General features: G+C 48.5%; 7 protein-coding genes across 7 annotated transcripts; 4 read left to right on the top strand and 3 right to left on the bottom strand.

The window, feature by feature from the left end:
* Positions 1 to 587: 587 nt before the first annotated feature.
* FTJAE_12412 (cysteine synthase A) lies at positions 588 to 2492 on the bottom strand (the record flags this gene model as incomplete). Its single annotated transcript, XM_037345455.1, has 7 exons — positions 588 to 1169; positions 1218 to 1578; positions 1627 to 1687; positions 1738 to 1828; positions 1880 to 2003; positions 2056 to 2233; positions 2300 to 2492. 7 exons carry the CDS (start codon positions 2490 to 2492, stop codon positions 588 to 590), a joined length of 1590 nt encoding a protein of 529 aa, XP_037200523.1.
* A 1878-nt stretch (positions 2493 to 4370) lies between these two features.
* On the top strand, positions 4371 to 6158 carry FTJAE_12413 (tripeptidyl-peptidase sed2; the record flags this gene model as incomplete). Its single annotated transcript, XM_037345456.1, has 1 exon — positions 4371 to 6158. One exon carries the CDS (start codon positions 4371 to 4373, stop codon positions 6156 to 6158), a length of 1788 nt encoding a protein of 595 aa, XP_037200524.1.
* Positions 6159 to 6955: 797 nt separating this feature from the next.
* On the top strand, positions 6956 to 9933 carry FTJAE_12414 (NAD-dependent histone deacetylase HST3; the record flags this gene model as incomplete). The annotated part of the gene is made up of 2 exons (XM_037345457.1): positions 6956 to 7081; positions 7174 to 9933. 2 exons carry the CDS (start codon positions 6956 to 6958, stop codon positions 9931 to 9933), a joined length of 2886 nt encoding a protein of 961 aa, XP_037200525.1.
* A 577-nt stretch (positions 9934 to 10510) lies between these two features.
* FTJAE_12415 (isopenicillin N epimerase) lies at positions 10511 to 11972 on the top strand (the record flags this gene model as incomplete). The annotated part of the gene is made up of 3 exons (XM_037345458.1): positions 10511 to 10637; positions 10688 to 10748; positions 10799 to 11972. The coding sequence occupies 3 exons, from the start codon at positions 10511 to 10513 to the stop codon at positions 11970 to 11972; spliced, it is 1362 nt and encodes a 453-aa protein (XP_037200526.1).
* A 745-nt stretch (positions 11973 to 12717) lies between these two features.
* FTJAE_12416 (uncharacterized protein) lies at positions 12718 to 13098 on the top strand (the record flags this gene model as incomplete). The annotated part of the gene is made up of 1 exon (XM_037345459.1): positions 12718 to 13098. The coding sequence occupies one exon, from the start codon at positions 12718 to 12720 to the stop codon at positions 13096 to 13098; it is 381 nt and encodes a 126-aa protein (XP_037200527.1).
* Positions 13099 to 13352: 254 nt separating this feature from the next.
* Positions 13353 to 14365, bottom strand: FTJAE_12417 (thiamine biosynthetic enzyme; the record flags this gene model as incomplete). The annotated part of the gene is made up of 2 exons (XM_037345460.1): positions 13353 to 13447; positions 13498 to 14365. The coding sequence occupies 2 exons, from the start codon at positions 14363 to 14365 to the stop codon at positions 13353 to 13355; spliced, it is 963 nt and encodes a 320-aa protein (XP_037200528.1).
* A 1365-nt stretch (positions 14366 to 15730) lies between these two features.
* FTJAE_12418 (uncharacterized protein) lies at positions 15731 to 16531 on the bottom strand (the record flags this gene model as incomplete). The annotated part of the gene is made up of 1 exon (XM_037345461.1): positions 15731 to 16531. The coding sequence occupies one exon, from the start codon at positions 16529 to 16531 to the stop codon at positions 15731 to 15733; it is 801 nt and encodes a 266-aa protein (XP_037200529.1).
* Positions 16532 to 23480: the final 6949 nt, after the last annotated feature.

The raw sequence follows: 23480 nt of genomic DNA on the forward strand, positions 1-23480 counted from the left end.
CGTTAAGGAATGTATAAATCATTATCGCCACACGTTTCGCGGAACGCCAGCAACCTCCCCGAAACCATCCCCTCTCTTCTAGAGTTATTCCATAACCCTTCTAAAACTTTGCTAGAAGGATGATCCATCAAGCTCGGCCATATTTTATACGATAGAGCCCATATACTACCACTCCTTAATCAGAAGATTACTGTCAGTATTATGAACCTCAATAAAAACCATGCTACGGAGAGCTCTTGTTCACAGGGTCAAGGATAGTATAGCCACAGGTCTCAGCAATTTTGTATATTTCATACTCAAGAAAATCCATCACAAAACCCAGAAACCTACTGCACTTCTGGTTCTGACCTGTCCGACCGCATGGCTTTGTGGCGTTGAAGCTTACACTAACCAGCGACTATACTCTTTTATATCTCGGTCATAAATCGTAATCAGGCAAAAAAGAAAGAATAACTCCTGTATAGCTCAACTCCGGTGTCTTGTTGACATCAGCCGGCCCCGGACGCCCACTGCACGTCCAGCCGGATCTCATGTGTGAAAGGAATGATGAATCCAAATACTAGCAAGTAAGTTGAAGATACTCCAGCTCAGACCTCGACAGAAACGGGAACAGACACAACCGCGCAGGTGCCATTACATGGCATCTGCAACTTCACGAGAGCACTGTAGCCACCACGGATGCACTCTGCCTCAACGCCCTTGGCACGAAGGACACTGTTGGCAACACGAGAGCTGTCACCATCGTAGCAAAGTGTCAAGACTCTCTTTCCTCGAAGGATAGACATGAGAGCCTCAGCGCTAGCATTTCGGTTGCCAGCCTTGTCCTTAACGTTGAAGAGGCTCTCAAGCTCTAGCCAGAGCTGCTCGAGCATGGCGCAGTCATCGGCTGGGTTGGCAAAAGGACTACCGCTGGAGGGTCCATTTCGAAGTGCGTCGAGGGGTATGCTGACCGAGTTGGGGAGATGGAAAGCATCATAGTCTGACGAACATCGGAAATCGAGAATCTGGGTATTGACCGAAGGTGTCAGAGCCTTGTCGATTTGGTCTGCGAGTGACAAAACGGTATCATGAGTACCCAGAGGGTGAATGGTGAAGTAGTTAGACAAAGCCGTCAAAGAGTCGAGCTCCCAGGCATCGTCGTATCGGTAAAGATCAACGTTCCTCAAACGCTGAGTCTGTTAGCTCAACGCTATCCATAAAGAAACAATCTGACGTACCTCATTGCGAAGAGGGCTGAACTTCTCAGGGCCCAGGTTCTGGAAATACTCATTCAAGTATTGGAAGGGTAGATCACAACACATAAAAACACAGTGAATCTCGCCATCAGGGCCAGCGAGATTCGATAGCGTACCCTCCTGCTTATGTTTCTCAATACGTTGGAACAATCCTTTCAGAGTGAAGCCCGATGAGGGACCACAGACAATACCCTGTCGAGTAAGGTCCAATGAAAGAGAGTATGAGTCTGGCGCGCCGACTTCCTCGAGAGCATCGTGAGATGAGAGGTATGGGAACTCGACCTCACTCATTAACGAGTATTCTCGAGGGCCAGGGACACGTTCTCCAGCGTTGGTGCATACACTATATACATTAGATCTCATTCTTGTAGGCTCAGGGCAGTGGACTTACGCAATTCTGTACACCGAAGGTTTGGCCTTCTTGAAATAAGTGCCCAGTCCGGTCATAGTACCTGTATCGGTTGTTAACTAACGGTCGGAATTAAAAGAATATGAGCCTTACCAGCGGTGCCCATTGAGGCAGCAATCACATTGATCTCGGGGAGCTGACGGTGGATCTGAGGACCAGTCCATCGCACATGAGCTTTCCAATTCTGCAACCTGTTAATTATAGGTTTTCTTAACAATTACAGCACAGAGCTCACATCGGCGTTGATGTATTGATTGGGACTGCACACAGACTCAGATTCTGCGTCCTTTCGAGCCGCAGCCCGAATGCCACCTCGCTCATCGACAGGTGTAGGCTGAGCAGGTCCACCAAATAGAGTCCTTTTCGTTTGTTAGTCGTTCTCTTGAAGGGCAAAGCAGCTAGGTAGCTTACACGTTGAGGCCAAAGAACTGCATCATGCGCAACTTTGTCTCACTTGTCTTGTTGCTCAGATAAGCGTGGACGTCGTCGATGCCGTGAAAAGCGCGAGCGACCATGGCCATTGAGATGACAGTTGAACCTGAGCTGCTCTCGACGATTGTCTTCGTCTTGCCGGGCTCCACACCCTTTTCTAATAAGTTCATAGCTGCGGGAATCAGCTACATGCTCGGTGGCTTTGTGAGATTGGAGCACTAACCTGGCATCACCTTGACATTTGTTGCAGGATGCATGGTCATCATCTTAGCATAGATTCGGACACCATCTTGACGGTATGGGTTGAGGCTATCAGGGATTTCAACAAGGGGCAAAGGTGGTGATTGTTCAGGATCGAAGTAGTTGCGAACCGACTCAGGGCCCTTGAAAACATTCAGATGTTCAGAAGCAGTCATAATGAGAGGTCACGTATGGTCTGCAAGGATCAAAAGTAACAAATAAACACTGTGAATATGAAGATGTCACTCGAAATCTGTTGTTGTAAGACACAGAAACAGTCGGGCAGATGGGTTGAGGGAGAAAGAAAAGAGAAAAGTTGGATCAAGAATCCGAGGATAGGCCCAGGTTTTTAAGCATACATAGCTCTCGAAACGAGCTGCTCAAGTAAAACCCTGTTGGTCTTGCACCCACGCTTCTCTGGGTCTAACAGCGGAGATGTCACATCCACAACTGAGTTCTGGGTGGCCTGGATGCTCGAGCAACTCCGGGGAGAGTATGCACGATAGACCGAAGTTCATCTTAATTGGCGTGAAGCCGTGGGTAACAGTTAATCCCACGCACACAGCGTGTAAGCTCAAATGAAAGAGCTGGGTTAAGGTGCACAAGAATTGCGGTATGTAGTTTCTTTGACCAATTGCAAACCCCACGATGAAGCCACCAGGGACCCAAGACCAGGATGAAGAAACTGGTTGACCAATACAGTGAGAGGAGTCTCGACGAGAATCACTAGCGTCTTCGGGTCGTCGTCACTTTCTTCGGACCATCGGCTGTGGAGCTTGAAAGGCCAAAGAATCCTGCAACATGGTGGATATTGGTTGGTGGACTTGACTGCGCACAAATGGGTCTGAGGTGACTCGGGAACGATGAGTTGCACCCTTTGACAGCAAGAGAACAAATCACAGCTTCTTGAGCATCATCACTCGAAGCTAGCGGCGGATGGGGGCGAACAAGGCGGAGTTGATTGAGTGTGCTCTGAGTCTTGGCTCGCCTCGCCCTGTCAAGACAGTTGAAGCCTTTGGGCTGAGATCAAAGCGGATAGTTGAGCCGGCCCCTACAGGTGCAGTAGTCTCTATTCATCCATGGTCGATCGAGACTGGGAGACTTCGGAGTTTGCAAGACTATTAAGCCCGAGGTCATGCGGTATTTTACGGAACATTGAGTTGTAGATGAAAATGCAAATGTGAGTCTCTGCACAACCTCCTCGGCTTCTGTGGATAATAAGACATCATAACAAGAAGAGCATGGCGTTGTGTAGCGGGGAGTTCATCGATCCATCTGGAAATTTTGAGGCTCGATGGAACTCCCCGCTGGTGCCGCCCCGCCTGAAAACGCCAGCGACTATCGTCAGGTGACCAGACACGTGCAATCCATTTTCCAGAGTGGATTCAGTGGAGTCGAAAGAAACTTGGTGGAGCCGATACCGGAAGCCGTTAGCATCAACTCTGTCTGTTAAAAAGATCCATTTCATGTCATCATACTCCAGACTATTGTCCCAACAACCTCTAAAAGAAAGCTATAACTAGACAAACAAGTTGCCTACACGACTCAGCTATAAACTCTCTTTCCTTCGCTAAGCAAATTTTCTGCATTCAAATGCTCAATTTACGATCTAATTGCCTTGTTTAGAGTTCAAAGCTCCATATTGTGATGTGCAAGCAACACGAAAAAACGCCTCCCTTCATTATAAGCCCGCTTTAATGTGAAGAAATGAAGTTTCAGATCCGCCATTTTTAGCTGCTGGACCCCGTTAATATGACGGCATTACAGCGATCCCCCTATGGCAGTGGAGTTGTTGGTAGCATACATATTATAGACAATGCCGCGTCGTTTCACAGATCATGTCGTGTTTGTTTCGTCGATCGAAAAGGAAGGGTTCTCGCATACAGTTGTTACTGGGAACTTGGAAGAAGGGATATCAATCACTTCATTCGACAGACGGCACCTCCCGTCTTTGCACCTAAACGATAATCTTCTGATCACCTTTTCCAAAACATTACAAGATTTAGTTCTTGCTTTAATACTTTTCTCACACACTGGTTGTGTTAAGTAGGACCATGGTTCCTATGATATTCTTTACAGCCTTGGTCCTGGCTGGTTTCAGTACGGCCAAATTCGTCAAAGTTGAAGACATTTCTGTCCTTCCAGTCGGGTGGGAAAAGATCGACCAGGCTGTCGATCCTAGCCATACGTTGCGGCTCTCTATCGCTTTGCGACAGCCCGATATCGACAACCTGAAGACGAGCCTACGAAGACGCGATTGTACATCTGGGAAGTACACACAGAACCACCTCACTCAAAAAGAGGCACTCGCCCTCCGAGATCCGGATCAAAAAGATGTCGGCCAGGTACTGGGATGGCTGAAGAGTAAAGGAGTCGCAGCAAAGGCAACGCCGGACAAGGATTGGATTCATGTCAAGACAACTGTCAAAGCTGCTGAAGATCTACTCGATACCAAGATTGGCTTTTACAAGTTTGAGGACCAACAGCCTGTTCTTCGAACAGAGCAGTATTCGGTACCTGAGTCTGTTGCTGATGCCGTCAACTTCATTCACCCGATTGCCAACTTCATGCGGCCCAAGAAGGAACTCACCACCCCCGACCCAGCTCTGACACCAAGCATGCTTAAAACCATACAGCTCGAGAAGCGTACCACTCCTTGCAGTCGGGCTGTCACCCCCGATTGTCTCCGTGAGCAATACAACATTAGCTACCCTGCTTATAATGGTAGCTCTCAAATTCGCTTCGGTATTGCCGGTTTTCTGGAGGAGAACGCCAACTACGAGGACAGCAACGACTTTCTCAGAATCTATGCAAAGCCCCTTTACGAAGCCCGTTACAACTTCTCGGTCCAGTTGATCAACGGTGCCAACAACTCGCAAGAACTTTTCGACTCAGGAAACGAGGCGGCTCTTGATGTTCAATATGGCATGGCCCTCGGATATCCGACCAACATCACTTACTATCTTGCCGATGGTCGTGGGCCTACCTTGGACGACGATGGTGAAGAACTGCCCGAGGAGTACAACGACAATGAGCCCTATCTCGAATTCCTCGATTACCTTCTTGACCTCTCTGATGACGAGATCCCTCATGTCCTCTCTGTCTCTTACGGCGACAACGAAGTCTCAGTTCCCCGCAAGTACGCCGAGCGTGTTTGCTCCTTATTCGGTCTTCTGACAGCGCGTGGTACAACCATCGTGGCAGCCTCTGGTGATGGAGGTGCAAAGGGAGCAAGCAACTCAACCTGTCGAACCAATGACGGTAGCGACAAGGACGTTACCATGTCTGTATTCCCCGCAACTTGTCCATGGGTCACAAGCGTTGGCGGCGTCACTTCTGGGGTTGAGCCCTTTGAAGGTGCTGAGTTCAGTGGAGGCGGTTTCTCTCAGTACTTCCCTCGTGAGAAGTGGCAGGATTCTTCCATCAAGAGCTATGTCAAGGCTCTTGATGGACATCTCGACGGCTATTATAACGCCAGCAACCGAGGAGTACCTGACATTTCTATTTCGGCCACCAGCTTCATCACTCGTTTGAAAGGACAGGCAGTTGGTCTTAGAGGCACCAGCGCGAGTGCGCCTGTCGTCGCAGCTATGCTTGCGCTTGTCAACGACGCACGCGTCCGGAAAGGCAAAGAAGTGCTGGGCTGGCTGAATGAAGTCCTATATTCGGAGGACGTGCAAGCAGCTCTCCAGGATGTTCCCAAAGGAGAGAGCCGATCGTGCGATTTCAGTAAGGGTGGCAGCCCAGGAGGCTGGCCGGCAGCAAAGGGCTGGGATGCGATCACAGGCCTGGGGGTTCCATCTGACTTCCAGAAGCTATTTGACGTGTTGGTCGATATCTGAAGGGAGATCGATCGTCCGTTTTCGATTCTAAATAGTGTATTTTTTGATAGAATTAATAGCTCAGTTCAGTTTAATGCTGAGTGCTTGCATTAGGTGCTTTGATCAATCTTGTCGCATGTTTTAAGACACTCACTGTCAATCAATTCGACCATCCACTGTTTGGGTCAGTGGAGCCACTGCCGTGCGATGGGCAGTTCAGCGGTCTAGCGGCATTCCCGCGGCCGTCTACCGTCAGCAGTTCTCTAGGGCCCTTGGATCCAATTGAAGACCCATCGATAGGTCCCTCAGCCCAGCCTTCTGAAGAGCGCGTCACAATTAACAGGGACTTGGACACAAAGTCCTGGGCTCGCGTTCTGGCATTTTTCTGGATATTTGTTTCTCTGCTTCTGCACTTGCGGTTTGAATAAGCAGTGCAAAAAGGCACGGTTCGGCTTCAAGTTAGCTCGTAATAATCTTGTTGTTATCATTGCTTATACCGGCCATTGACGATCACTCGACTTCGGCGCGGTCCCCTCCCCGGTCGCGACCCCAGCTCTGGGCCTCTTTAACTCCAAAGTCACTCGCCCACCACAACCTTACTAAGTGAACTTGAACCTCACACCACAAACAACCTCACAGACACTCACGTTCCCGACGAAACAACCGTATTCTTACCATAATGACGACAAGCTCCTCTCGAACCTCTCTGTTATAAGCTTCTCCTGTGAATCTCGTCGTCGGCTTCACGCGATCGCGGCTCAGACCCGCCTGCAATTGTATCGCGACGCGGCCGACTTTCTCTGTTCACATTGCCCGCAATGCCGACTATACACGTCTCCAGAGACTCCCAGGACGAACTACAAGACATCGCCAATGGCCTACTAAAAGCCCGCAAGGTCATCGTAGTAACCGGTGCTGGGATCAGTACAAATTCGGGTATTCCTGTGAGCTCTATCAGACACTCCAGCGCTTGTCAGATGCGCTTTGGAGTGACCTCTTGGTACACTCAATTGTCGGTAATGGCTAATCGGACTAGGACTTTCGTTCTGAAAACGGTCTCTACTCCCTAATCAGCGCTCAATTCGACGCGGCAGCGCAACAGGCGCGTCTGAACGAAGGCTCAAGCGATGATAAATCCACCGACTTGGACATTCGCCGGCCAGTCAAGAGGAGAAGAATAGTTCACGATGTGTCTGCCAAGGTTGAGGAGGGCCCGGTCGTTATGAAGGAAGAAATAGAAGTTCAACTTGAAGATCCCGAACCGGAACACGAAAAGATCGCAGACACGATTCAGGTCGAAGGCCACCCGGACGATGAAGAGCAGCAGGTCCGCTTAGATGGGATGCCCGTGGTCAATCCCAGGACGACCCGTTCAACAATAGCTGTGGCCCAGCCTCCGAGTTCTCCTCTGTCTTCCCCTCCGCCCGAGGGTCTAAATATTCCACCATCGTCAGTCTTCCGGAGGACACGCCGCAGTCACTTGGCCGACTCTACAATTCCACCAAGCTCTTCACCTCTATCATCACCTCCGCCCGTCTTGTTTGACCCATTCTCTTCCGGAACATCCTCAGAAAACGCCCCAAGTCGGCGCAGCAGCACATCGCCATCAGAAGTCGACGATACCCCGCCCTCAAATGCAATCAACTTATCGCAAGCAAGCTTTGGCTCTGGCAAGAATACTTTGCCTAATATGAAAGGGAAGGATATGTTCGACGCGTCAATATGGTCAGATCCTCTCCGAACATCTGTTTTCTACACATTCGCGACCACGCTACGCCAGAAGGTTAGGGACGTTGAACCAACAAGTTCACATCGTTTCATCAGCCATTTGAGAGACCGTGGCAAGCTCGTGCGCTGCTACACTCAGAATATTGATCAGATCGAAGAAAAAGTTGGACTATCGACATGCCTCCTCGATGGCCCTGGAAGCCGCGGGCGCTTTTCAAGAAAGTCGACAGCCAACATAAACCAACTCAACAGGATGGTCGACGAGGTGAATGCCATGACCGACACAAATTCTTCAGACAAGTCTCAGCAGTCGTCGGATAACGAAGCCAGCCAGCAGTCTCAATGCAGTGAACCGAAATTTGAAAGCACTGTGCCTGCTTCCCAAACAGAATCCGATCAATGTACGACAGATGAAGCCCTGACCGCAGTGAGAAATCTGCGTCGCGACCTTCCAAAGTCAGGCGTGGAATGTGTTTTCCTCCACGGATCACTGGAGCTTCTGCGATGTTTCTTGTGCGGTCGCGTGTGCTCGTGGGATGACGACGAACGCCAGCTCGAGACAATGTCAGGCCAGCAACCTGAATGCCCTCATTGTGTAGGCGCTACGGTTGCTCGAGAAGAACGCGGCAAACGAGCATTAGGTGTCGGAAAATTAAGGCCCGACATTGTGCTCTACGGCGAGGAGCATCCCAACGCACATCTGATTAGCCCCATTGTTACACACGACTTGGCTCTCTGTCCTGACCTCCTATTAATCCTTGGTACTAGTTTGCGAGTCCATGGGCTGAAGGTCATGGTCAGAGAATTCGCCAAGGCAGTTCACGCAAAAGGTGGTAAAGTTGTCTTTGTCAACTACACCAAGCCACCAGAGAGTTCATGGGGTGATGTTATTGACTATTGGGTTGAGTGGGACTGCGACGCCTGGGTATCTGATCTACAAGGCAAAATCCCCAAACTATGGCAAACGCCCGAGCCTCCCAAACTTAAGAAGAAGCGGGAGTCTAGTGGTGTTGCTGAGGACACCGAAAAGACCGAGATGAAACGCCCTGTTGCAGCTTACCCAGTTGCCCTCCGTGATACAAAGGCTACGGGGGCATATTGGAGCTCGAGAATAGTAAAAGAGCTGCACAGGATAACTGGCCACGATCCCCTAGAAACACCAATCTTTACACCACCAGCCATTGTCACAACAACAGAGGCTCTCCCACCTGTCCTAACGCCTGTCGACACGCCTGCCGACACGCCTCCGAAGATACCCCAAGGCAAACCTGATAGAGTCAGAACTAGAGCCCAACGGTCACGCAAATCTGCACCAGGTGTTCTAGAACGAGCCAGTATGCCTCCCTCGACGCTCAATCCCAATCATGGGCGAACTCTGCGAAGTGCCGAGACAAGGGTGCACCTCTTAGGCGATGAGATGGCGCCTCCGAATGAAATCAGTACGCCTGAAAGCGTGCTTCTCCACGGAAGCTCGATAGCCAGCCTAGTCAAGTCGAGAGCACGAGAGCGCAAGCGCAAGAAGATTGATGGCGAGGAAGTGTCTCTTCCATCCAAGCGAACCCTAGGTTCACTACGGCTGGCTCCATTGAGGCCTCAGCCATCAGATCCCCGCGATATCATACCTTTCGACCGACTGCCGACAATGGAACTCCCTCCAGATACCCCGAAACCATTCACAGAAACTGGACAACTGCAATCTATCTCGCCGGTGATGCATCATACGGAACCGTTGATGCCTGTTTCGCATAACACGCGAAAGCAGGCACATATCCGACGTAGTCAAGCATCTTTCATGCGCGGCCAGGATCTCGCTGGAAGTCCGGCGCCTATGCTGCCACCAGAGATGTCACATGGACTGTTGGTGTCTTCGCATGAGCGGTGCAACCTGGTCATGAAGCATGTTCGCTCACAGAGGGAAGCGGATGCAGCTTTGGCGCTGTCTGCGCTGAGCCAGGGCGATCCACGCCCAGTCATCACCAAAGAGTTCTCCATACCACCGTGTACGGGCGTCGGGATACGCAAGTCGGCAAGGCTGATTCACAGGTCTAGCACGCCTACGAGTACCTAAGGCAGAGGTTGTTGTCTTATGACGGACGGTTGCAAATTTCACATACAAAGAGTCGCAGATTAGCGAGAACATCAGGGCTGAGATCCCTCGGAGCATTTATGACATGGCGTTGGGAATGGCGGATAAGCCACGTAGCATTACACTACAATTGATTGAATGAAAGTTGACTTTCTTTTTCGAAGACTCACTTCACTACTCAAATGCTGATTAATTATTCGCCGCGATCGGCGCATGCCAAGGTAACTCTTGAAGAATTGGAGACCCTCCCCAAGCTCTAGGTATCTCGTCTACGCTGGCGTTGAGCATTGTCAATGACTCCTGTTGCTCTCCGAAGAGCGCCTTACCACGCCCTGATGCGGGTACCCACGGGGTCGGTCCCGGCTCTGGCGACTAAGGGCGTCGTTGACGTTGAAGATGTGGGGTTTTCAGCTCGTACTAGACAGTATCATTTGACTCATGATAGCATGAGCTGATAATCTATAAGTTGTCGTGTCAAGCCCATCACAGACAACTTTTAATGGGACGAATATATAACCATTAGACACCTAGCTACTAACCATACAAGACACACATCAACATGGGTTCCATTGGTCAAGGATCTTCGCATCAGCTTCCTGTGCGGGGCAAGACTAACACCTCAGTCTTTGGAAGCGCTATTCAGAAGGAGTTTATGTTTGATCCCGAATGGAGAAATCTTAACCATGGTAGGAATGAGTCGAGGTGGGAGTGAGACTTCAGCTGACATGACTTATAGGTTCCTTCGGCACATATCCTCAGGCTGTCCGAACAAAATTCCGCGAGTATCAGGATGCGAGGTAAATACACTCGATCATCTGATTGTGATCTTTGGTCTAATAATTGTTAGTGAAGCTCGCCCTGACCCATTCATTCGCTATGAGTACCCAAAAATCCTCGATGAGAACCGTGCTGCTGTCGCAAAGCTTCTTAATGCCCCAGTGGACAGTGTTGTGTTTGTCTCAAACGCCACTACCGGGGTTAACACAGTCTATCGAAACATGAAGTGGAATGAAGACGGAAAGGACGTCATCATCAGCTTCTCGACCATCTACGAAGCTTGCGGCAAGGTTGCGGATTATTATGTCGACTACTACGACGAAAAAGTGACTCATCGTGAGATCGAGCTCACATATCCTCTTGATGACGACGAGATCATCAAGAAGTTTGAAGATACTGTCAAGAAGGTCGAGTCCGAGGGCAAGCGGGTTCGTATCTGCACGTTTGATGTTGTTTCCTCTCGACCCGGTGTTGTCTTCCCGTGGGAAGAAATGGTCAAGGCTTGCCGTCGTCTCAACGTGCTGAGCATGGTTGATGGCGCTCAGGGCATCGGAATGGTAAAGTTGGACATCTCCGCCGCTGATCCAGACTTCTTCGTGTCGAACTGTCACAAGTGGCTTCACGTACCACGAGGATGCGCCGTCTTCTACGTGCCTCAGCGCAACCAGGCACTTATCCAAACGACACTCGCTACCAGCCATGGGTACGTGCCGAAGCTGGTGAAACGCATCACACCGCTCCCTCCCAGCTCCAAATCTCCATTCGTCATCAATTTCGAGTTTGTCGGCACCCTTGATAACTCGCCCTATCTTTGCGTAAAGGACGCTATCAAATGGCGAGAAGAAGTCCTCGGCGGAGAAGATGCCATCTTGGAGTATATCTGGGACTTGAACAAGAAAGGCAGCGAACTAGTAGCTGAGAAATTGGGCACGACATATATGGAGAACAGCACCGGCACATTGCGAAATTGCGGCATGGCTAACATTGCGTTGCCCGTTTGGACTGTGGAGGGTAAAGAGGGTGCGGTTGTCATCTCAGCGGAGGAGACACAGACGGCGTTCCAGTGGATTCTGAATACGCTTATTGGAGATTACAAGACGTTTGTGGCGCTGTTTCTGCATGGGGGAAGGTTTTGGATCAGGACCAGTGCTCAGGTTTATTTGGAGATTGGGGACTATGAGTGGTTAGGTGGTGTGTTGAAGGAGGTTTGTGAGAGGGTTGGTAAGAAGGAGTATCTCAAGTAGAATCTCATGTGTATGAGATCTCAGTGCTTGGGAAATCTTACTGGCCGATGAGACTAATTTGGCAGGGATTTATATCATAAGGCATTTCAGACATAATCTAGGTGTACTCAGCACCAAAATTGCAAACGAATAGGAATTTTCCTCGTGAAACAGTTGCTCCTGTAAGCGTTGCAATGTTGAAGAGTCCCAGGGGTGAAAAACTCAAGACTTTGCAAACAGATGCGAGAACAAAGTCATTCAAGAGCCTCTTAGTTAAGGATTCTTTACACCTCCTAACACTTTCATCACTTGGTACAGTCTTTAGTCCCATTGACTCGGCTAGAGTGTTGGTGTTCATTGGCACCTGTCTTGCGGCTAGATAAGATGAAGGATGAAGGATCGAGGCGAAGCTTTGCTGAACTAGGATAGGGTAACTCGATGGCAATGGTTTACCTTGATTTTTTACGCCCTATAGATATTCGGAAACCAGATCGGGAATACGGCATGGCAAGCAGGGATCTGCGGGGGCTGAGGGTGTCAATCAATCGCCCTGTTTGTATGAATACGCTGTGTGCCTCGTGACGCTAGGCATTCAGCTTCCAACGACCATTCGCCCCAGCAATTCTATAAATACGGATGTTCTAGAAGCTCACCTGCCAAGAAAGTTATCAGCTTCACTATTCCACAGCAAGTCATCTTCACTGCAAAGAACAGAAATCCAATCAAGAATAGAAGCCTCTCTATCAACAATACCAACAATACCAACATGGGCAACTCTTCGTCTTCCTCATCAAATCCCTCCGAAGAGGCCAAGGACAAGAAGACGCTGTATGAGCGCTTCCAAGCCGGCAAAAAGAGCGTACCACTTAGCGATGAAGATATACTAAAGTACACGGGCAAGACTCGCGATGAGCTCAGCGCTTGGGCTGATACTCAACCCGGTGTCGGAAAGAATCAACTCGCGGGTAGCGCAACAGCTGGGCCGATTTCTGGACTTGGAGGAGTTGCCATGGCCGACGGCCTCGGGGGCTGGGGACCGAGTGCACATCCGAACGATAAAAACAGAGGAATGAAGTTCCCTCCTACGAGGGAGAATGAAGCCAAGGACATTACAGAGGTGACAGAAGTAGTGGAGGATAAGAAGTGACGGTATTACAAGTGGGAGAAATTATGATATCACGACAGCGCGATTAATGACATAGTAGACAATTGTTCAATTTATAATTGCTTTACTTGGCTTCTATTTCGAGGGACATTCAACTTTGGGTTTTATGTTTTCCAAACTTGAGTCGGTCAGACTAAATGAATGACGAGGCTCCATGCCTCGAATGAGAGACGAGGTCCAGGATCCTGAATTCACATGTTCCATTTCCCAGAAATGACCTTCTTCCATGGTCTCGCTTAAAGATCGTTCTGCTTCTTGCGAGTGTCGAAGATCTTGAGAGCTTCCTCGGCAGCCTTCAGACCACTGAGAGCCATGGCACCGAAGGTAGGGCCTGATGTACGTTAGACGAAGTACATAGCAAAATGGACACATAAAACTCACCCATGCGGTTGGCACCGTCAACCTCAGAAAGCTCCATTCCACCAACAATAAGACCGGGAACAATCTCGCGGGTTCCCTTGACAATGGCATCCTCAGCGAGGTTCATGTCAAGACCACGCATACCACCAAGCTTCTCAATGCGCTGCATGCTGACAAGGCGCTTGACACAGAAAGCTCCCATGGGGCCGTCATGGCCGGTGGTGGAGATGATCAAAGGAGCGTTAATAGTGTTGGGGTCCATGCAAGACTGGTCATCGTGGTGCATGGAAACAAGAGTCCAGTTGGTGACAACACCGGCAATACGGACTCCCTCCTCGGAAGGTCGGGTGATGAGATCCTCAACACAAGTGGCATTGAAGAGCTTGATGTTGGGCATCTGAAGAACCTTGGACATGATGGTCGAGGTGAAGAGGGCAGCGTGCTTGACAACAACATAATTACCCTCATCTTCATAAGGAACACCGACCTCCCGGAGGAAAGCATCAGCAGGCTTGCGCATGATCATGGCGGAGAAGAGCTGTCCACCAAGCCAAGCACCACCACCAGGAGACACAGAAGCCTCGATGATGGCGATCTTGAGATCGGGACGCTTCTTGCCAAGGATGTAGGCAGCGCTGAGACCGCAGGAACCAGCACCGATGATAACAATGTCAGACTCGGCATAGTTATCAAGGTCCTGGAAGTAGCGACGAGTCATGGCGCGGGAGACCTGGCTCTCACGGATGGGAGCAAACTTGAAGTCATCCCACTGACCGAGCATCTCCTCAACAGTCTTGGTATTGATGTTCTTGCTCATGACTGGGAGCTTGGTAGAGGTAGCAAGCTCTGCAGAGCGAGAGGGAGGGGAAACAGCAGCAGGAGGGGCCATTTTGATCTTGGGCCTATTGTTGTTAGAGTCTAGTGGTCAATAGGGGAGATGACATGATCCTTTCGCTGGTATTATCCAGATCAAGTTTTGCCGTATAATCTCAGCCACATCCCCCTATCATCAACACGACCAGTCTGGACTGATCATGTTGATGAGAGAAGAATGGGCACCGGCTCATGCATGATACTTTACCTGAGAGGTCCCAATCAGGTCTGGACAAGACTACCGCTGAAAGGCTCCATGGCTGCTAAGATAGCTTAGGAGAGCCGTACAGGTTATGATATCTAGCATATCATATGTGTCAGAGCAGCCCTTTCATACAGTGCAGATACAAACCTTGGATGTTCTTCGAGTACTTTAGGTCGAGTCGATGAATTGATGAAGAGAAAAAGAAGAAGAGTTGAGAACGGAATGGCCTTGTCCTTTTTATGCCCGCAGGTGAGGGGTAAAAGTAACCCGTTGATATCATGACGGAGCAAAGCGGCCGATGCTTGACCAACAGAATGCAATGCCGAGTATTACCTACTGTAGACGCGTGTTTTTGATAGGTGAGTGTGTGGGGGGTCTCTTGTTAGTTGAAGATGACTGCCGGGGTTACACATCATGAGCAATATCCCCCTCCATCATATCATGTATCATGATGTCAACTCAGTCACATCAATTGGCCTTCGTTTCATCCCCAATGACTTATCTAGTGCCTAATTTAGAGTAAATTACCTCCTACAATAGAAAGACTGAGAAAAATACAAAGAAAAGCCCAGCTGTTGAGCATGTGAATGTCCTTCAAGGTGGGGGATCCTCAGTTCCACTGAATGCGGCTTTTAACCGGCCATGACATGACAGAATGAACATGTCAACAACCCACTCTCTAACTTTACTGATGCATCGGAGGTGTAATGCCGAGTCGAATGAGACTTTGAATAGCCAATCATCATGTGTGTAATTATCTAGCTACTTAGCGATGTTCAGGGTTTTAATGCTGACACGGCACTGAGTTGTATCACCAAGTAATATGGCAAGACCTGAATGGCAGAGTTCATGATACGAAGTTGAGGTCAGCTGTATGAGTTTAAACATATGAGAATATACGTATCGAACAAGTAGAAATATATCATGATGTCTCTTAAACATTCACGAGCTATCTTTGTTTCTCTCGAGTTGCATCGTTACATCCATGAGCGATATGTACATCACCACGCACAAGGGAGATATTGGCTGTATTCATTTGCCTCGCAACAGGTGGCATGATCTTTCTCTAAGCGAGCTGGCTGCATCCATAACTACTCTAGCCTCCCAGCTTGACTACCTGATAGCATTCATGAGACCATACTGCATTGCGTCCAGATAAAAGTGCCATCAACCTGGCTAATAATAGACGTCGAAATTGTAGTTATATTTGCTACATACACTTTTCGACATGTAGTGTCCGCAGTATTCGGTAGACTCAATCGTCATCTTCTTGTTCTCCTCCTTCATTTCCATTCCGCAGTCGCACATTGCGAGTACCAATGCACACAGCTTGGCATCGTTTCGAACCCCCGTGAGGCTCAACATTTCGTACTCCAATTGCTGGGTGGTGCTCAGATTGGAATTGCCGTATATCGGCAGAGTTCCTCTGGGAATTGATACAACAAGGCTCCGCTCGGGATTTTTGAGCAGTGGCGATATAGATCGTCTTTCGATCTGGGGGCTGTCACCCTTGAAGCAGGCCAGGATTCTGTATTCCGTGTAGTCGATGCCACCTTGAACGAGAAGTTCTCCACGAAAGTAAGCGAGTTTTGGTCGCAGTTCACTGCTTGAGCTCGGGCCTTCATGGTCTATGAGGCATTGTGCGATATTGTATGCATCGTAGACTCCAGACAAGTCTTTCAACCAAACCGCAACAATCATGATTCCCTTCCCTTTTTTCTCGATAAGGCGTTTCCTCCAGTTCAAAGCCCTCTCCCATGATCTGAAGAATGAGACGAACGGTGTTCTATCACGCTTCCAAGATAGATGGTTCTCGGCAGCCTGCCAGAAGTCGTCGTCAGATATGTAACAACGAGGTCGAATGCTGCTGAAGTTGATTGAGTGCTGGCTAGCAAAGTCACAATTTTTGTCGTGACATTCTACGCGAAATCCTATCAGCGCATCTACCGCCTCTGGTAATTGGCGCGGATAGTTCATGTTGAGAAATGAGGATACTTCTTTGGCTTTGGTTGTTGGTGCCAGTCTTCTCCAAGTTCTCATCTGCGCGGGACGATAGGGAACTTCATATGTTGGTCTAGGAAGACTCACTCAGCGCAGGTGACTCTTCAAGATCTGATGACACAATCACGTGGTTTCGACTACAAACAATAGGTCAATGAAAACAAATTTATCCAGACAAACGAGCCTCCCAACGTTAATATATATATTTGTAGGGGCTGCATAACTGTCTTCACAAGCATCTAGGGAATATCAGCGACAAGTTAGAAGCCCATGAATCTTGGCACAAGTTTACAAAAGACACCAGAACCTTGCATGCATGGACGACTTATTATTAAACTGTTCATCCCATTCGTCAATTACATGCCAGATACGATAGAGTCCCGAGAAGCTACCTTGACATCCTGACATTGAAGGATTCCATAAAGAAGTTCGCTCAACAATGTCAAAACTATGTTATAGCCGTAGCTAGACGTTGTTGTGTTTCTGAAGCTGGCGGCATCTTCTGGTACAGGATTTCAATCCTGACTGAGACGACTCCTACGTACAGCTTCAGGCGATGCACACGGCAGTCGCCACAAGTACATATTAGTGAGGGAAACACCATTGGGCCCGGTCTCCCTTATACCTACCTTAAGGGTTGAGTGCTGAAAAGAGGAAGTTGCGTGAATAAGTAGTCTTACTTGACAAAGGCTACAGATCGTGAGTTTGGCAAACAATAGGGGTTTGATCTTGAGCTCTAGTCCATCAAGCAATCAGATAGTAACTTACATATCCATCCAGAGGCCTTGAGTATCGATCGCCAGGACTTCTGGAGGGATTAACTTACCACTTAGCATTGTTTCTCGTGTAATGTCCGGGCCAGGGGTCATGTGGAGGAGAGTTCCAGGAGGGGACCAGACACTCACTCATAACCACATCGCAAGACCAAGCTCTACATATCAGATATAACATTCCTTATGAATCGCTTGATGCAGTGCTATCTAAGCATTTGCTAATGCCATCTGTATCGCCTATTTAACAATAGCAAAGTGACTTGTCTTCGCTCGGACCCCGCCTGCGACCCTGCGAAGCAGCACCCGTTAAGATTGCGGTACTGGGTTCTGTTATGGCTACTGAAGGACGGACTGAAATCACTTCTTGTTTTATTTATAGCCCTCTCGTCTCTTTTTGCTTCGTGTCATACCTGTGTCATTGCTTGTTGATCCGAGCTCTAGTTCATGGCTTCATAGATGCAAGGGTTGCAACAGAGGTTAAGTGAGAACACGCAGGGGCTAATATGCACAGGCCCAAGTGTTGTATTTGAGTCATATTCTCGAGTTAACTCTTTCGTTCACGTCCGTTAAAATGTAGGACGAAGTCTGTTGTGACCCAGGGCTTGACAGTTTAGGGGATTACTCTACCGTTAAGAAAAGCAAACATGCAACGGGACAAACTTCATATGAATGACATTGATTATATTACTTCTCATACTATGTTTAAGGAAATCTCTTTGTTTGTCCGTCTGTCAAGAGTACTAACTGCACAAAAGAAAGCTCATATCGACGATGTCCTTCTCCAAGACTTACTCTACTGCAAGAGTAAGGCAGACAAACGTAGGTTCATGTCGACAACTATACTCAAACTCGCATACAATCTATCTCACAAGATATTAAGATATATATGGAGATCTATGTCTTCTTCGTTGATGTTTTGGCGGAGCTGTCACCTGGTATCTGCCTAGTGCTTGTAAATATTGTGTAACACCTTCGTCAAAGGCGCGCAGCAATGGCCTGAAGAACAATGAACTTCAAGATAGGACATCCTCACACAAGTAAATCCACTAAGGAATAGGTTGTAAGTCTAAATAACCCTTAAGGGTTGCATCTCTAACAGCAAGCATTCAGGAGGATATCATCGGTGAAGGACACATTGAATAGCATCGAACCTTGATAATCACTGCATGTTGTTCTCTTCATACCTCAAGATTGCTATATATACTTTATGTATTCGTTTAATGCGACTGCAAGCTCTCTTATGTGAAATTTCTGGTGGCTCCAACATCCTCTTCTCAGCAACATCGTCAAGATGAGGCCGAACATTACAACTTCATGGCGTCCTTCCTACTGTTCGCACTAGACATACACATTATTCGACGAGATTTGAACTACCCTACGGTTTTCTTACTCTGTGTAGAGAATTTCGACAACATTCAGTGATGGTGATGTACAGGGTCCACAGTCACAGTCTGTTACTGTTCTCATTCTCACCAGCTTCACACTCTCGCTCTCGTATTCAAGCTTAAGGTTAGGCCTAAGTCAGACTATTGAGCATCACATTCCTGAGCATATGCTCGTCGACAAAAACAGCCACACCGCCAAAGAGCCTCAACATGACATCCAAGTGTGCATGGTGACTGACGAATGACACTCTCTAAATCTGTAACAGATGCATAACACCTGCATGGCATGCTCTACGTTTCGTGCCTCATTTCTTCTTAAGTGTCGAGTCGAGACTCGCCAACTCTGTAGCGGTGAACAATTGAATGCCTCATGAACAGACATTCGCAAAACAACGTTCACCACGTCTTCCGCAGCGTAGATGCAAGTATCTCTGGTTTGGGAAGTTGACTGCAGACGCAGTAGCATCGCTCTCAAGAGAGGGGAACTGTCATGTGCGCTTCAAGCAGAGTCCTCAACAAGAGTAAAAAGACTGCCCATTTAGTGATTGCGCATTTGCCTTCGTTGCATCTGTGAGGCTATAGAACGAACAGGATGCCCTCCTTCCTACTGTTGAGATGGCGGTGAGCCAAGTCGCTGCATTATGAACAATCCAATCACAGACGATAGCACGCAATGTCTCACATTGAGGTTAGATTTGCGAGGTTTGATCTTGGAGCATCTTCTTCTCATTTGCATATGACGAGTGATGCACATGATACATTGAAAAGGAACCGGGTTTGAAGATTCGACGAGGGGCTGATCTGAGAGACTTGGAGTAACCCCATTAAGAAGTGTAGACTGATTGGGAGACTCGGCAGGCAAAGAAATGCAAGTCTGACCATGCAGCCTCATTCTGTAGATCAGGGCAGATCGAGCATTGCATCCGCCCCATTCGTGCAGTAACTTAGGTAGGGTAGCAGCACATACATCCAGTGATATGACGATTTCAGTCTTGTACCTTAGAGCGAGACTGTTTGGAGTCCATCACAGTACTAAACTCTGTTCAAAATTAGTTTCTCTAGTACGCACTACGCAGACAGGCTTACGATAATTAACTCATCGTAATGACCTGGAGGCTAGAGAAGCGAAATAACAAACCCGATCTCAGCGGATACCCCAGTTGACACTCCCGTGTCTCACCAGACTCCAGATGCCGCTCACAAGGCGAGACAAGACAAGACAAGAGCAGAGGCAGGGCCGGGAGGGGGGAGCACGGGTCACGGATAGATGATGCCAAGCAAGATTGACGGTCCTGTCGGCCTCTCTTCCTCATCCCCATCCGCATCCCCTATATCCGTAACCAGCGGTGTCCCCTCCGTCGCCGTACAGCACACAGTATCCGTAGGTAGGGGACAATATGCAGCAGCCTCAAAAGAGAAATACCGTCAATGCACTCTTCCCGCCCCGGACCAAGGAGCTTAGTCCCGCGTAGCGGCATCCAATATCTCCGCTAGACCACATGGCCGTCCCCATTCAGAAGCCTCACCTGAGCCCAGCCTTGTCCGTCAGAGCAGTAGCGTGCGGTGGGAGTTCTCTCTTCTCCACAGTCCGATGTGATATGGTTTTTTTTATACTGTACATAAGCGACGTGATGGCATTAAAACAAAAGAGACAACAACAGGCTTAGACTAACTACGAGAGATCGGCACGCCATGCGAAATTACCGGGATCTCCACACGGATGTAAGCCTATGATAGGCTTGTGTTTTAATATGCAGACCATACGTAGATGAACATGGTTCTTTTGCTGCAGCTTTTGCTTTTTTGAGAGCTAAAGGCTCATGATTGCTTTTTATTTTCTTACTGGGCGCGCTCAGGCCGCCCGCCTTAATGTGGTCGACTTTGCGGTCATCCTGGATGAAGAGTCTGTGTTCCATTTGCGTTTGACTCGCGTTGAATGTCGGTCTGAAGGATGCACTGTCAAAGCACGATTGAGTTCGCCCAGAAGGATGGCATCCTTGCCCTTGTAGAGCCTCAACATCTCGTTAACCGGCCTGTTAGGCAGAAGACACAATGATATTGCTCAAACCCATCAGGGCGAAAGATTACGGATCAGCCATGGCCTATCTTCTCGTTGCTGCCCAATCATTGACTGGGAGTCTCCTTGTCAACAGTTGACAACTACAGTGCAAGGAAACCCTTTACAGTAAATACTTTATAGTTGGCCTTGGTCGTTTAGGGATCGTATTCGTCTTGCTGCCTTGTACCTGCGGCGAGTTATCCCAAGGCCAGGCCTGCGCCCACAACGTGTTTTGAAAACATCAAGATGATATCCATTGTAAAATTCACGGCAACTCGGTTTCAGAGGAACCAGGGTGGTCTTGAGAACCCGGGAACATTAAAAACTTGATAGTCAAATCACCTGGCCTGGTTTGAGATATAGTGATATGGATATAAGCGCGGATGCATGCATACAGAAACAGTGTCAACGAGCCCTGTTAGAACTCGGTGTATCTATTCAACGTTTGGATTTCATTATGCCAACGTTTTCCTAGCCGTCTAAGACGTTAAATATTGCCTTCAAGCCGTTCATGTCTAACTATCACTTCTCAAAAGCATGACATATTCATCTTCGTTTACCACTTGGAAAAGAATAAATCAAGATATATCACCAAACTGCTACAGTGTCCACTACAACGAAACAGCTCGAGATCACCGAGAAGCAGGAAGTGGCAATGCTACGCAATCTCCTGTGCTTGTCTCATCTGAAGTTGAGATGCAACTCAAGATCGTACCTTGCACCAAAGACAGTAATTAAGATACGTCATTTCGGAGAATCTCCCGTTTGGAAACTGCAGAAGCAATTCGCAACGCCCCAGGAAAGCGATTGTTTGCTTTTGTTGCCCTTGTGATGAAGGAGAATGCTTGCCACAAGCAAATTCGAAGTTGCCTTCGTGAATCCTTAATTGTGAGAGGTCATAGGTGTGCACTGTAGATATGTAATATTCGATATATCAGAATGACTGCTAGATGGACTGGGGCGATAGGGCCGGCGATCGATAGCCACGCGACATTAGACGTTTTACGGTTCATCTGCCTGTGGCCCATTGGGTGATGGACGCGGTTCACAGTGGCTTAAGAGCCGGGTCCCCATTAGCTCAACAGGGGTCGTCTCAACCACACAGTTCGTGACCTGGCTCGTTCAAGCCAGCAGAGGGACTTGGTCAGATCATTGTTGCCTACAGATCCTTCAAATCACATCAGGTATCATTCCATTGAGACAGACGGCTGCATACCCCGACAGCAAGGAGATGAGGGCATGGCTACCTGAACAGCTTTTCCCGAGGCTGCGGTCGCGTAAGTTCATCCCTACTTTTAGCTGCTGCAGGGAGGCATTGTATCGCTGAGCTATTGAGTTCATTCTCCCTCAATCTCCTGATATAGAAACTCGGTACAATTATTCCTTTATCCTTGTTGCGTCTCGTCGGCAAGGGGGATGATTGGAGTTAAGTCTGTTAACTAACGATTAGAGCTCGATGACTAAAAACAAGCTTGAATCACCAACGCCGAACTGGAAACACTCCCTTCGGATGTATGCAGTAAACCTCTATCCCATCGTTTCGCGGGAGGCTTCACATGTTGTACAGTACGACATGGGAGACTGCTGAGTGACTGGCCATAGGAGGGGGGCGTGTGATGGACGTTGTGGTAGCGAGACTTTGCTCCAATGTGGGCTCTGGACAGAGCTAGGATCTGGATCTTGAACAGCATCGCCCCTCCACGGGAGGCTACATGTACATCCAATGTACCACCAATAGAGTTGTCGGGCATGGCCGGCCTTCGAATGGATCAAGATGGATTATCCAATCGCTTCTCGGTGCGAAAGCCCAGTACATAGCTCAGTTTACTGCTTTTTCTTTTTCTTTCGCCGACTCTGTTGCGGGCTGGACCGTCACCGAAAATCGCGGGCAAGGTTATTGCTTTTGGCTGCGGTACTATCACATCGAAATTCCATATTTCAGGCCCCTGGTTTCACCAGCGGTCTAGTGTTTCTATTCACCATTGACCGCAGTGCGAAACCAATAATTTGACAGTATTGTCTCTCACGCACGCGTAAGTAACGAGTTTGGTGTTGGGCTCAGCTTCCTTGAGTCAGTCCAGGGTAGCTTTGTAGAAGAAGAACTGTAGGATGTTGCACAACCTTGATTAGGGTTGAAGCAGTAAGTACCAGTTGCATCAATGTGACTTTGGGTGAGAGATTTGAGCATGAGCGGATCGAAGACCCGGACACCTCTAGCATTCGCTCATGGACCATCAGTGAGCTAGAATAGATTGATAGACCCAACGGCCAAAATAGCAGCATCTGAAACACAATGGTAAGCCAAACCCAACATCAAGAACAGAAATGTGGTGCAAGTATAGTGCACGGGCTCCCTTCTCTCTCCAACGTCTTCTGTCGCATCTGTGCTAGGTATCTCAGCAGGTCGAGTCCTTCGTGATGGAATACCACATTGGGACAACGGAATTGATTGTGTGAAGGCCGCAATCATAACCTTAAACATGCACGTTGCAAGGAGGAGCAGTCTCAAGATTGATACCTGCTTCCCTAGTATCCGTAGATACCTACCGCGATAAGATTATCTTAAGGCAGTCTGATCTTTGATTTCATTGGATGAGGAAGCACTCTCTGTCGATATCCGGAATTGAGAAGGCGAGATGGAGATTTGGATGCAAACGGGAGAAAGTGGAGCAAGACCTTCCTCTCCCGGCAATACCTGACTCCTTGCA

Source organism: Fusarium tjaetaba, assembly GCF_013396195.1.
Source record: "Fusarium tjaetaba strain NRRL 66243 chromosome Unknown NRRL66243_c0000334, whole genome shotgun sequence".
NCBI lineage: Eukaryota > Fungi > Ascomycota > Sordariomycetes > Hypocreales > Nectriaceae > Fusarium > Fusarium tjaetaba.